Raw genomic sequence first — 12800 nt, 5'->3', positions numbered from 1 at the left:
TTGGGGCCCAAAAAGAGTATAAATTATATTAACTTTCCATACTGTTATGAGGAAATTAGAAAGTTATATATTTAATGTAGAATAACACCCAGGCTGTCTCTAAAGATCTGAGAGTTCCAACCATGGAATGAAGGGAAGGAAACTGTTTTCTTTGGGGACTCTGGTCAAGACTGAGACAGGGAGTGGCTGCTTTTACTTATTCCAGTGGGGAGCCCAAGGAGTGTGGATTTATCACAGAGAAGGAAGACCTGACAGTGAAAGATCAAGTGAACAAGAAAATCTAACTAAGGGTGGTAGACATCTCAGTCTGAGACAACCTCCTTGATTTAACTTTCCTGGATTTACTTTCCTGTGGACCTGTTTTCCTGTACTATCAAGAGGAGCAGAAGTGGACAAAACTCTGTGAGAGACCCAATTCCCTTCCAGCCTGCAATTAGTCTGTAGCCTCTGACCCATCTCCCAGCCCTTGTGTTGGTCTTTTAGTTAGTGTGGCCTCTCCCCATTATCCCTAACTCCTAGTCATTATTAAACCTGTGTTTATAAATCCTTTTGTCCCAGTATTACTCAGTTATTTGTTGATTTCATAGACTCCATGGCTAGGTGGATCTGAGAGGCAGTTGGGATCCTAACTGTCACTCTCTCCAACTGCCAAACCCATTCTTGATTGGTGTTTCCCCAACTCGTTAGGTCCCAGTCTATTGCCCTGTCCTGTCTCCTTCCCTACCTTCCTCTGAACCCAGATAATATTTAAGTTACCCACCAGTGTTTCCCCATAAAAATACTTATCATGTATATCCAACATGGTTTACCATATTGTAAACACTATAAATATTTGAATTAAACAAGGACTAGGAATAACATACTACAGGCTCATGATTTCTAGTACCTTTATTTTGATCCAAACAGGAAAATGAGTCTTTTCTAAACCCTTATTTTCTGTGTTAGTGACAACTGTAAGACAGAAGGATAAGGGCTAACTAAGCAAATGGGATTAAGTGACTTGCTAAGGGTCACATGGCTAGGAAGTATCTGAGGTCATATCTGAACCCAGGTCCACCTGACTCCAGGCTTTTTCCACCTTACTGCCCCCAAAGATGAGTCTTTGAAACAGACTTTTAGACTATCAAGGAAGAAATGAATCTCAAACCCTCAAAAAAACCTCATAGACCTTTACCCTATAAAGCTTTATAAAGATGCTAAAGATATTATATCCTTCAGCACGCTTGAATCTTCCAAAACAGCTTATTACTGTGTCATGAGTTAGGAGTTCAGGTTATTCCTACTCTAATATCATCTGACAAACAGGTCCCTAATCATTAATGTTTGAATTGAGACTAACATGTATAATTTCTTAGCCCAAGTCAGAAGACAATATGTATTAATTATGTCACATAATTTACAAGTCAGTAATAAACAACAGGCAGGGAAACTCAGCCAAAAGGATCTGTGTGTCCCTCTTCCTCTGTGGGGAGTACTAACTGATCCCTTTAAGATGAGATATAAATAGCATATGCAAAATGATTATATATATTTAAACCTACAAAAAATCTGAAAATGAGTTACTAATCTAATATCAGTCACAGTACAATTGTCTTCAGAGTCTTGTTGCAGGGTAAGGCAGTAGCTTTTAGAGATCTGTTGTTTTCAAGCCTACATATCATAAAGCTTGAGCTGTTCCTGCATATCTCCATCAGACATCTCGCCAAAAGTCTCCATATTATCCTTCATGAGTTTGAAGATGGCAGCCAGTTGTTCTTTTTTAACCCTGTCAAAAAGAATTAAAAAGATTTCTGGATAGGATTATTGGGTCAAGAGTCACAGAAGATTCCTGCAAAGACCTAATGATTGCACCAATATTTGTTGCACAAATTTATTGATCAATAATGATCAAGAAATTAAAAGAGAAACTAGACTTCGGGGCAGCCAGATGGTTTGGTGGCCCGAGAGCCAAGCCCAAAGGCAGGACTGCTTGAGTTCAAATCTGGCCTCAGACACTTCTTAACTGTGTGACCCTGGGCAAGTCACTTAACCCTCATTGCCTAGCCATTGTTAATTTTCTGCCTTAGAACCAAAACACAATATTGATTCTAAGATGAAAGGTAAAAGTGTTTATAAGAAAGAAAGACTTTCACCTTGCCCAAGATTATACAAAAAGATAGCCAGAAACCTATGAACAATTTGATCAGAAAAGCCTTTGTGAGTACATGCAAAACAAGAAAGTAACCCCTTCTGTATGTTACCCACCCCCAACTCAGTGTAAGTCAAAGGCAGACTGGGGATACCTCAAACTTGCAATATCCTATATCTGAGGGCAGGAAGAACTGAGGGATCTCCTCCTACTCAAGAAGCTTCAGTGACTTCCTCTTGCCTATAGGATACTGTCCTCTTTTGTTTGGTATTTTAAAGCCTTTTACAACCTCTTTCCATTTTCTCTTTCTAGGGTTACTGCACCTTGTTCCCTTTTAGGAAACTGACATTCCAGCTAAATTGGCCCTTACTTGCTATTTCCTGTATAGAACATTCCATCTCTCATTTCTCTGTCTTTGCAGAAGCTGTGTCTCACCCCCTCCCATTCTGTGCCCCTGCTTCTTTCCCTCTCCCCGGACTCTGTATTGGAATGAATGCATAGATCTGGAATGAACTCCATCAAGTTATTGCTCTTTCCAAATTTTTTCCTCATTCATTTTATTTATCCCATTTTTTTTTACCTGTGGCTACACAAGTGCCATTTAAGTTAACTCTTCCTTTGCCCTCCTCCCTGAATAATACTATAAGTATATTTTGTATTTAGTTTTCTTTGTGTATGTAAGCTCCTTGAGAGTAAAGGATTGTTTTGTCTTTCTTTGAATTTCTAGCATCTATGTAACTCCTGGCACCTAACAGGTTCATAATAAATTCTTGTTGAATGAATAAAATGTAGATCTCATTTTCCAATAATCTGGTGATGAATAAGGTGATATCCATTAAATGGTTTTGTATCCATCCAAGAAAAATATAGGTCAAACAAGGAAGCAATTATTCTAAAAGGCACAGGTCAAAAATGGGACAAATAAATGAGGAAAAACTTTGGGAAAATGGAGAGTAATAATAGAAGCATTTATTTTATGAGGGACAGGTGAAAATTGGGACAAGTAAAATAAATTAAACAACAGCCTGCTGATGGGTCTGCCTGCCTCAAGTCTCTTCCCAATCCAGACCATCTTCTATTCAATTACCAGCGATTTTCTTAGTTTGATCATGTTATTCCCTTACTCAGTTAGAATTTAAAGGCTTTCATAACCTAGTCCCAGAATTTTTACACCTTACTCCCTAACAAAACTCTTCAGACCAGTGGCAATGGTCTCCTGGCTGTTTCAGGAGAAGGCACTCCATCTCTTTGTTCTGAAAGGCAACTGGAGATGTGAAACTGGAGGTCATCAGAGAGTTTGGGCAGGATTGGTAGATTTGAGAATCATCAGCATAGTTCATTAAATCCATGAGAATGAATGAGTTATTGTGAATTTTAGTTGTAAGATGTTTCCCTACTTTAGCATGTTGTGCTAATTAATGGAAGTTTTTCTAAGCTACATAAATTTCTGATGCCTAAACCAGACACAGATGATAATGCTATTTTTCAGTATCCTATTTCCATCTGATTTCCTGGTTTCCTTGTCTCATTTTTTATCAGAAACCTTTCTCAGCCCTTCTTTATCCCAATGCCTTCCCTCTGATAATTATTTCCTGTTTATCCTGTATATAGCTTGTTTTGCAAATATTTGTTTGCACGTTGTCTCCATCTTTAGACTGTAAGCTCCTTGAAGGCAGGGGATGTCTTTTGCCTTTTTTTGTATTCCCCAGTACGTAGCACAGTACTTAGAACACGATAGGTATTTAATCAGTGTTTACTAATTGATTTTTATAGAGTTTAATTTAAGGTTTACAGAACATCTTCCTCAGAGCCAAGATATATAACTTTTTTGTGGCCATTGGATCTCTAAGTTAACTCCTTACTATACATATCCTTTTCCTTAATCCATGAGGTCTATGTCTTCTATCCAAAAATAATTAGTTTTGTAATCTGAGAAACATACAGGAATTACGGAATTTGAATTCTAATACCAGAATTTTCATGATCATTTGGGAAAAATTAAGGCATAAATAATTTGTTCAATCTGGAAAACAGACAATGAAAGACTCAATGCCAATATCCTTACAGGCAAATTATGAAAAATAAGTATCAAGTGTTTTTGAGTTACCTGAAATGGAAGGCCTTAGGTAACTACAGAATTCTGAGACCTCCTGTAAACAGGTATTATGACAGGATTTTGAGGATGGAAGTTATATTTTTTAGGGTCAATACAATACCCTATTCCCGTGATGGAGAACCTATGCCATGTATGCCAAAAAGCCCATGCCGAGCCCTCTCTGGGGGCATGCCTGCAGGTTTTTTTTTACAAGAAAAGCCAGAGAGACTAGGGTGGTGCTGTTCTCCTCCCCCTCTCCATGCCCCTCACTTTACCCACCCCCTCTGCTCAGGTGCACAAATGAGAGCACTTCCTTCCTCCCTCATCTGGGGCAAGAGGTGGTGGTGGTAGTGAAGGGGGAGGGTGGCACAGCACTTAAGTCTGGGAGGTGGGGTGGGGGCGGGCCTAGCTCTTCATCTCTAAAAGGTTTGCCATCACTGCCCTATACTACCATAAGAGAGTAACTAAAGTTAACAACAGTTGGAGGAAGGTGTCCAAATTTTAGTGTATTCAAAAGAAAAAAAGTCAATGAAAAAACAAACCTGGAGGGAAAAATAGCAATCCAGGTCAGCTACTCAAAGATTTATTGGACTGAATGAAGGTAAAATACTTAGACTGAAGTCACTAGAAATAAGAATTTAGTGTGAAAGAGCTAGTTTCAGATATGTAAACAAGAAAGTTTATTATGAAAACAGATAAGCTCATAAAACTATGTGAAGAAGGGATCATCCACTTTGTGTAACAAGGAAGATTTAAATCAGACCAAAGGAAGCACACTCTTGCTAGTCATGTGTGTGGCCAAGCAAGTACCTCTCATAATCATTATACAGGTTTTGTGTATACTTTTTTCATGGTCAGCACTCTATAGGATGGTTTTCTTGTAAGAGATTATGCCAAAAGCATCAGGCTTAGAACAGACATGTATGGACAGTGGAATAAGTCCAAGAAGGACTATTAGAAGAATACTGATTCTTGGGCTTCTGTTATATAGGAAAAAATTCTCTCAGGGGTTATTTTTTTTTTAAACCCTTGTACTTCGGTGTATTATCTCATAGGTGGAAGATTGGTAAGGGTGGGCAATGGGGGTCAAGTGACTTGCCCAGGGTCACACAGCTGGGAAGTGGCTGAGGCCGGGTTTGAACCTAAGACCTCCCGTCTCTAGGCCTGGCTCTCACTCCACTGAGCTACCCAGCTGCCCCTCAGGGGTTATTTTTTAAAAGTATTTATCTAACAACTTCAAGACTTGGAAATTAGTATAATACTGTCAAGGAGAGGAAATAAAAAAATCTAGTACTTTTGGCAGGGCCATATCTTAAAATCTAGGGAAAATCTGGTCAATCCATGTTTGTTTGTTTTTTTTAGATAAAGGCAAAACTAAGAGGCTAACTTAAAAATAATATAATTACTACTCCTACAAAATTTCCAACAGGAATTTATCTGAGCTGGTATGAATACCCACAAAGAGGCTTTTTGTTAACCAACAGAGATATCTTTCAAAATGTCCTCAAAATTTTTAAATACTTTCTTTATGTATAGACAAGAATGCAAAATCAGTAAATGATAATCATGCTCCATCTCTTATTAAAAGTCACAGAACTGGCCAAAGGAAAAAGACCAATCAATCCCTTCAGAGAAGGTTAAATGTTGTCTGATAACATCTCTACTTTTGTTATATCTTCAAGTACCCCACATACTTCAAAAGTATTACAGGGTATGGTTTCAAAAGAGGATTTTGAAGGAAAGAGTAGAATTGAACTGTTCTCAAAATTAAATATCTTAAAATTCTAAATAAAAAGACCTCTGAAGAAGGCAGTATTTAAGTCCATGAGGATAGTGGGTGATAAAATCTCTAAAGGTCTACATCTTTGATACATATAATTGGACTGGTAATTCATAATTCAAAATAATAACTTGTAATTCATTTATCAGTTCCTTCAAATAATCTAATGAAGAGTTGATGAGGGGATGAACTTAAGGTGTTGTGTGAATGTGAAAGAAGTAATCAGAGGTGAGAGATCTGGGAGTTAAAGTGGTAAGATCTGGAAACTGATTGGATATGTGGAATGAGGAGTCAAGGATAAACCCAAAGAAACGAAAAATTGTGGAATGATCAAATGTGTGATAGACTTTTCTACTAACAGCAATACTATGATCCAGGACAATTCTGAGGACTTATGGAAAAGAATGCTATGGACCTCCAGATAAAGACTGTTGGAGTAGAAATGCAGATGAAAACACATGATTTATCACTTGTTTATTTGGGGCATATATTTTGGGGTTTTGGTTCTATAAGATTATTTGCTTGTAAAAATGAATAATATGGAAATGTTTTGTATGATAATACATGTATAACCCAGATTGAGTTGCTTGTCAGCTCTGGGAGGGAGAGGGAAGAAGGGAGGGAAACAATATAGATCACATAACTTTGGAAAACTTATGTAGAAATTTGTTATTAAAATAAAAAAAAAATTTAAAGGATAATACCAAAGTTAGAAACCCAGGAAGAATAGTAGTGTTTTAGAAACTGGGAAGTTTGAAAGAGGGGAGGTTTTAGAGAAAAAGATAATGAGTTCAGATTTGGACATGATGAGTCTAAGATGGCATCATGACATCCAGTTTGAAATATCCAATGGACAACTGATGATAAAGGAGATTCAGGTCAGGAGAGAAAGTGGGATTAGATAGTCAGATCTGGGAATCATGGCAGAGAGATGTATGGGAGCTGATGAAGTCACTGAGAGAGATTGTAGAGAGAGAAGAAGAAGGGGCCTAGGATAGTCTCAGAGAACACCCACAGTTACAGAATATGTTCTATGATAAACATTAAAACAGAATGAGAAATAATATTCAAACAGAACAAAAGCCAGGAGGTACTAGTGTCATGAAAAAGAAGGGAAGAGAAGAGAAGAGAAGAGAAGAGAAGAGAAGAGAAGAGAAGAGAAGAGAAGAGAAGAGAAAGAAAGGACCAGGTACTTGCTTTGATGAATATTATCTCATTTGACCTTTACAACAATGCTGTGAGGCTGATGCTATTATTATCTCTATTTTATGGTTGAGAAAACTGAGACAAATAGAAATTAAGTGGCCTGTCCAGGATCACTTGGCTAGTAAACATCTGAGGCCATATTTTAAATTCAATTCTTCTAGATTCCAGGACCAGCACTCTATCCATTATGTCCACTGTGTCACCAAATGCAGAGGAGGAAAAAGTAGCCAAGAGGAGAAGGTGGTTTGTGGAAAAATCAGCACACTAATACATTGTTGGTGCAGCTGTGAAATTATAAACCTTGGAAAGTAATTTGGAAAATACCCATACCCTTTGAAGCAGAAATTCCATTAATATGCTTATAACCCAAAGAACATATTGATAAGAAAAAAGGCACCAAATCCTCCAAAATATTTGTAGCAGCCCTTTTTTGTGAAAGCTAAGAATTGGAAAACAAAGTAGATGCCTATCAATTAAGGAATGTCTAAACAAATTGTGGTACATGAATTAAGTGGGATACTACCGTGCTATTAGAAATTATGCCTGTGGGGGCAGCTGGGTAGCTCAGTGGAGTGAGAGTCAGGCCTAGAAACAGGAGGTCCTAGGTTCAAATCCGGCCTCAGCCACTTCCCAGCTATGTGACCCTGGGCAAGTCACTTGACCCCCATTGCCCACCCTTACCAATCTTCCACCTATGAGACAATACACCGAAGTACAAGGGTTTAAAAAAAAAAAAAGCAAAAGAAATTATGCCTGTGATGAATACAGAGAAGCATGGAAGGATCTATATGAATTGATATAGAATAGACAGAAACTTTAATAAGGAAAGCCAAGAAAACAACCCACCAAAAAATAAAAAATAAATGTAACAAAACTGATTATGAAACAACTCAAAGGAAGAGATGAAAAAACATCCTCCAATTTATCCCTTCTTGAAGGTGAGAGGTCCTTAGGTATTAAACATTTCACATTTTTTAGACTTTTTCAAAGTATTGATCAGTTGTGCTGACTTTTTTTTTTACCTCTCTAAAAGAATTTTGTTTTGTCCTAGAGGGTGGCTCTCTGGGAGGGGATAGGAGAGGAATACTTGGAATGACTATTGTTATGGTCAATCTTGAGCCTGGGTTAATCATGGGTGTTGAATCCTAAATGGGAAACCTAGGTATGATAGTAAACCCAAAGGATCACTCACTGCAGTTGATGTTACAAAGAATATATGGAATCTGCTTATCCCAGACCCAAGATGACTACAGTATCCCAGAGCTAACAGCTAAGCTAGGAATCAGCTGATAGAAGGATTCAGCTAACTCTGCCCAACTGAAGCCCTGTGACTTTCATAACACCTTTCTTCTGATTGTGGATTTGATCACTAATGTTGAAGGAATATAATAAACCCCTTCCTTAAGCTGGCACAGGATGTAATCAACTAGAGTCCACTAGATCTTTGATGAAGCTCAGGCAAGTTGTAAGTCTTAAAGATGATTTAATAATCTAATAGATCTAGGGAAGGAGGAGCTGGGTAATGGTTGGGAAAGTGGGAATTGGAAATCCTTAAATATATCTGGATGACTATATTACTGATGAATCCTCTCTTATATAATGCTGATCAAAGTTCTTGATTGTTAACAGCCTGGCTGAGGCTAGCCAGGCCTCAACCTAGAGTCAAGGTTATCCTGCTGAATGGTTTTGTTGATCTTATTTGGTAAATGTAATTCAGGAACAGGGATTGATGAAACACAGTTGAAAGCTGGTTGCTGGTTGCTGAATGAATAGAGCACAAGCTAGGCCTACCCAAACCACCCTTCACCCAAAAATATCTCACAACTCAGACCCAGAAGGGTTCAAATTCCTTCCTTTTATACCCAAGCTTAACTGCCCTGGTTCATGCCAGGCTCCTGCCAAGCTCAGTCCATTCCACATTCCAAGTAGGTAACTATCCATCATCTTGACTTCAACATGGCTGTCAAATATTTTCTTATACTATGGGGATGTAAGAAACAAAACATCAATCAAAACGTTTTTTAAATCCCTGTACATGTCTAAAAAGGAAAAGATGGTAAGCCATATAGGCTTATGGGTATCACAACTTTCATGAGGTATCTGAGGAGCTGTAATTACCCTTGGAAAGATCTGAGACCATAGGCCTTTCTGCAATACCCAGAAACATGGTGGAGATCCAAATGGAGACATAGATCTGAGTAACCATAATACTCCCATTTCAGGTCTCTTGATACTACTTCTGCTTGTAAAAAATATCTTTCAATAAACTTCATTAGTATTAAAAAAATAAATAATTTTTAAAAGACATAGGCAAGAGGGGGGGAAAAAACCCCAGATCTTTGATGAAGTTTCTTGGACTATATTAGTTTTCTATTTAGAAACAACGTACTTCATTACTAAGGACAGTGTGCCTGGGAACAATATAAACCCACGAGATTTCCACTTAGTTCCCATCTCTTGCATGAGCACACAGCTCAGAAAAAACTGAACACATGAGACAGAGAAGACATTGGGACTAAGAAAAATAATGACGAGCTGAGTGATAAGAGAAAGTTATCAGTGACAAAGCAGAAATCACTAAGCATCATTCAATCTTATCTACATGGTACCTGTAGAATGATGAATATAAGTTCTTCATTCTCAAGTCCAAGACATCTCAAAATTATGTAATAGAGGTCCTCCTTTCAGTCTCTGGTAGAAGAAATCTGATGTTTTTATAGGTGTGTAGTAGGGATATGTCCACTGTCATATGTCAAGTAAAACATATGAGAGAAGTAATTTGGGGTCTCTTTTTTCCAACTATGGTATACAATTGCCAATTGCCCTAAAGAATTATGAACTGAAATGTTTGGGGATGTTCATGGCTAATATGAAAACATGTTTTGTGTGATTTCACATGTACAACTGATATCACATTTCTTGCCTTAGTGGAAAGAAGGATAAGAGGGAGAGAATTCAAAACTGGAATAAAAAAATTAATGTTAAAAATAAACAATAAAAATTTGAAAAATTTAAACATTTTAAAAGATCAGAAACTTTAAGGAAAAAGCAAGTAAGAATGAATGTGCCAACATCACATTCTGATTAAAAACTTAGAGTGACTGAAAAATAGTAATGATCCTTTATACATTTAAACTAATTTAAATGTAAATAGTTATAATAAGTAAAGTTGGCTGGATAGATTTATGATCAATGCTAATCTTTTAATAAACAAAGCTTTGTTTAGAAGATCTTTTAAAAAATATGTCTTTCTACTCACATGACTACTTTCTAAGTTCATGCCCTTACTACTTTCTCACACAGATTACTGCAATATCCTAAGCAGACTCCCTGCTTCAAGTCTCCCTCAACTCTAGTTAGCCCTCCACACTGCTCTTGCTACCAAAGTGATTTTCCTTAAGCACAAAATGATCATATCATTGCCTTACTCAATTCGTACCAAGGGTTCTGTATTGACTCTAGGTTAAAATAAAAACTTCTCAGCTTAACTTTAAAAGACTTTTACAATCCAGGCCCAATCTATCTTTGCAGTCTCTATCTATTGCACTATGCAATCTAGCTAAACTGCCCTATTTCTTATATATGATACTCCATCTTCTTTATGCCTTTGCACTGGCTTTCCTCCATTCCTGGAATGCATTCCTTCATAACCTCTGCCCCACAGAATCTCTATCATCCTTTAAGACCCAGCTCAGCAACAATTTATTTTCTTTTCTTTTTTTGGTGGGCGGGGGTGGTGAACAGGATATCAGTGAGCTTTAATGTTGATATTAGAGTTGGCTACTCTCCAGACAGGATCAGTTCCCTCTGGGTCCTTGTCATGGTTAGTGCATATTCATATATTGCTCTGCATTTCTTTCCTTGAAGTTGTCAAGGAAAGCATGCTAGATACTTGTGGACTGTTTGGGTATATATCTCCAGAATGCCCAAGTGGATGATGTACAACGTCATCTTGAAACTTGAACTCCCCTTTCCATAAACAACACTGTATAATGATTTATCTTCTTCTACATGTGATGCTGAAATGTCGGGGCTTGTTATTCTTATATGTAAAAAGAATTGAAGGAAATTTGAGACTTGCTGTCCTACACAAAAAGAAAGACAATGGAGGATAAGGCGGGGCAAAGCTTCTTGAGGCTATGCCTAGGTCAGGGATATCATGTCATATCATCACCATGTTACACAATGTGAAATATGCAGTGGGACCAGGTGGCTCCCAAGAAGGTCAACTGGTGTTACTCATACATCAGCAACAGATCAATGGCTCCCTTGTTTTTGTGGGCATTAACTATAGTACCTGTTTCATGTTGTCCCTGGCTAATTTCCTAATAATCAGGGAAAGAGCAGCTTCAACTCATTGGCAAAAAAAACTTGAGCTGAGAGTTGGGAACTTGAAATAGAGAATGATTTTAGGCTTTTCAATACTCGCTGAGAGGTATTTATCATTTTGGTGGTTCAAGATGCATTCACATTCCAAAGACATCCCTCCAATGCCCCCTCAAAGATCAGGACCTCCCTGTCGTTTCAGTAGGGATCTTTGGATTCTCAGTAAGGGCTCTCTAGAACTTCTGCTTTTTCTCTCAAAATATGCTGCTTTTATTCCTGAACCTTGCAATGTAAGTAATTTTGGCACAGGAAGGCCTCAAGGCACAGAATGATTGCCACCAGCTGTAGCTCCCACCTCAGTGATCCTCTTATTTTCTATAAGCTTCTTTTCCCATCTCTTACACTGGAACATTTATTGTGAGTTATTGTCCACAAGAAAAGGGATATAGTGAAAGCAAGTAAGGGCAGACCAAATACTAGCTTCACTCCTACCCATTTTTTCATTTTGAGATCATAAGATCTAGAAGGGAAATCAGAGTTCGGTCCAACTATTTCATTTTTGCAGATAGAGAAATTAAGGCCTAGGGAGGTAGAGTGATCTGACAGTGGTTACAAGGGCATCAAACAATAGAGACAGAATTCATTTCTGAATCTACTGCCTCGTACATCAATGTTCTTTTTAAAAAATATTTTTTATATATTTAGTAACCACCCCTCCAAAAACATTTAAATAAACAAATGGATACATAAAAAAATTATATATAAAACCACAAACTCCACATTGTTCACAATTTGTTTTAAAATATGTAAATTATATATCTACTAATATAAATATCCTCTCCTTTTGAGTTCCTGTTGTATTTTTTTTACTTACGATACATTTTTCTCTTGATTTTGTGACTGTTTTTAAGAAACACATAATCATAGAATGTATTATTATTTTCTTCTCTTCATATATTTCCCTTATTTTCTTTGTATTTCCAATATCTTTTTAAAAAAAACATACTTTATACCTTATAATTGGTTCTGAAGTAGAAAAACAGTAAGGGGTAGGTAATTGGGGTTAAGCGACTTGCTCAGAGTAACACAGATAGGAAGTATCTGAGAGTACATTTGAACCCAGGACCTTCTATCTCCAGGAGTGGCTCTCTATCTACTGAGCCACCTAGCTGGCCCCTATAATAAGTTTTTCTTAATCACCCAACATTGATTACCTTTCCTCCTAAAATCCTTTTAACTACTATGCATTTATTGTCTTTATATTT

At 37.4% G+C, this 12800-nt stretch overlaps 1 protein-coding gene across 2 annotated transcripts in view; it reads right to left on the bottom strand.

Moving 5' to 3' along the window:
• Positions 1-981: 981 nt before the first annotated feature.
• MXRA7 (matrix remodeling associated 7) overlaps positions 982-12800 on the bottom strand; it is a 28855-nt gene continuing 17036 nt past the window's right edge. For both annotated transcript variants that reach the window (XM_044672107.1, XM_044672106.1), the window contains one exon: positions 982-1765. In XM_044672107.1, the coding sequence (XP_044528042.1) occupies positions 1651-1765 (115 nt within the window). In that variant the 3' untranslated portion in view covers positions 982-1650. The remainder of the gene's footprint in view (positions 1766-12800) is intronic.

The sequence above is a fragment of the Gracilinanus agilis genome, chromosome 4 (assembly GCF_016433145.1).
Source record: "Gracilinanus agilis isolate LMUSP501 chromosome 4, AgileGrace, whole genome shotgun sequence".
Lineage (NCBI taxonomy): Eukaryota > Metazoa > Chordata > Mammalia > Didelphimorphia > Didelphidae > Gracilinanus > Gracilinanus agilis.
The sequence above is the reverse complement of the archived record's forward strand: the minus strand, read 5'-3'. Positions and strand labels throughout refer to the sequence as shown.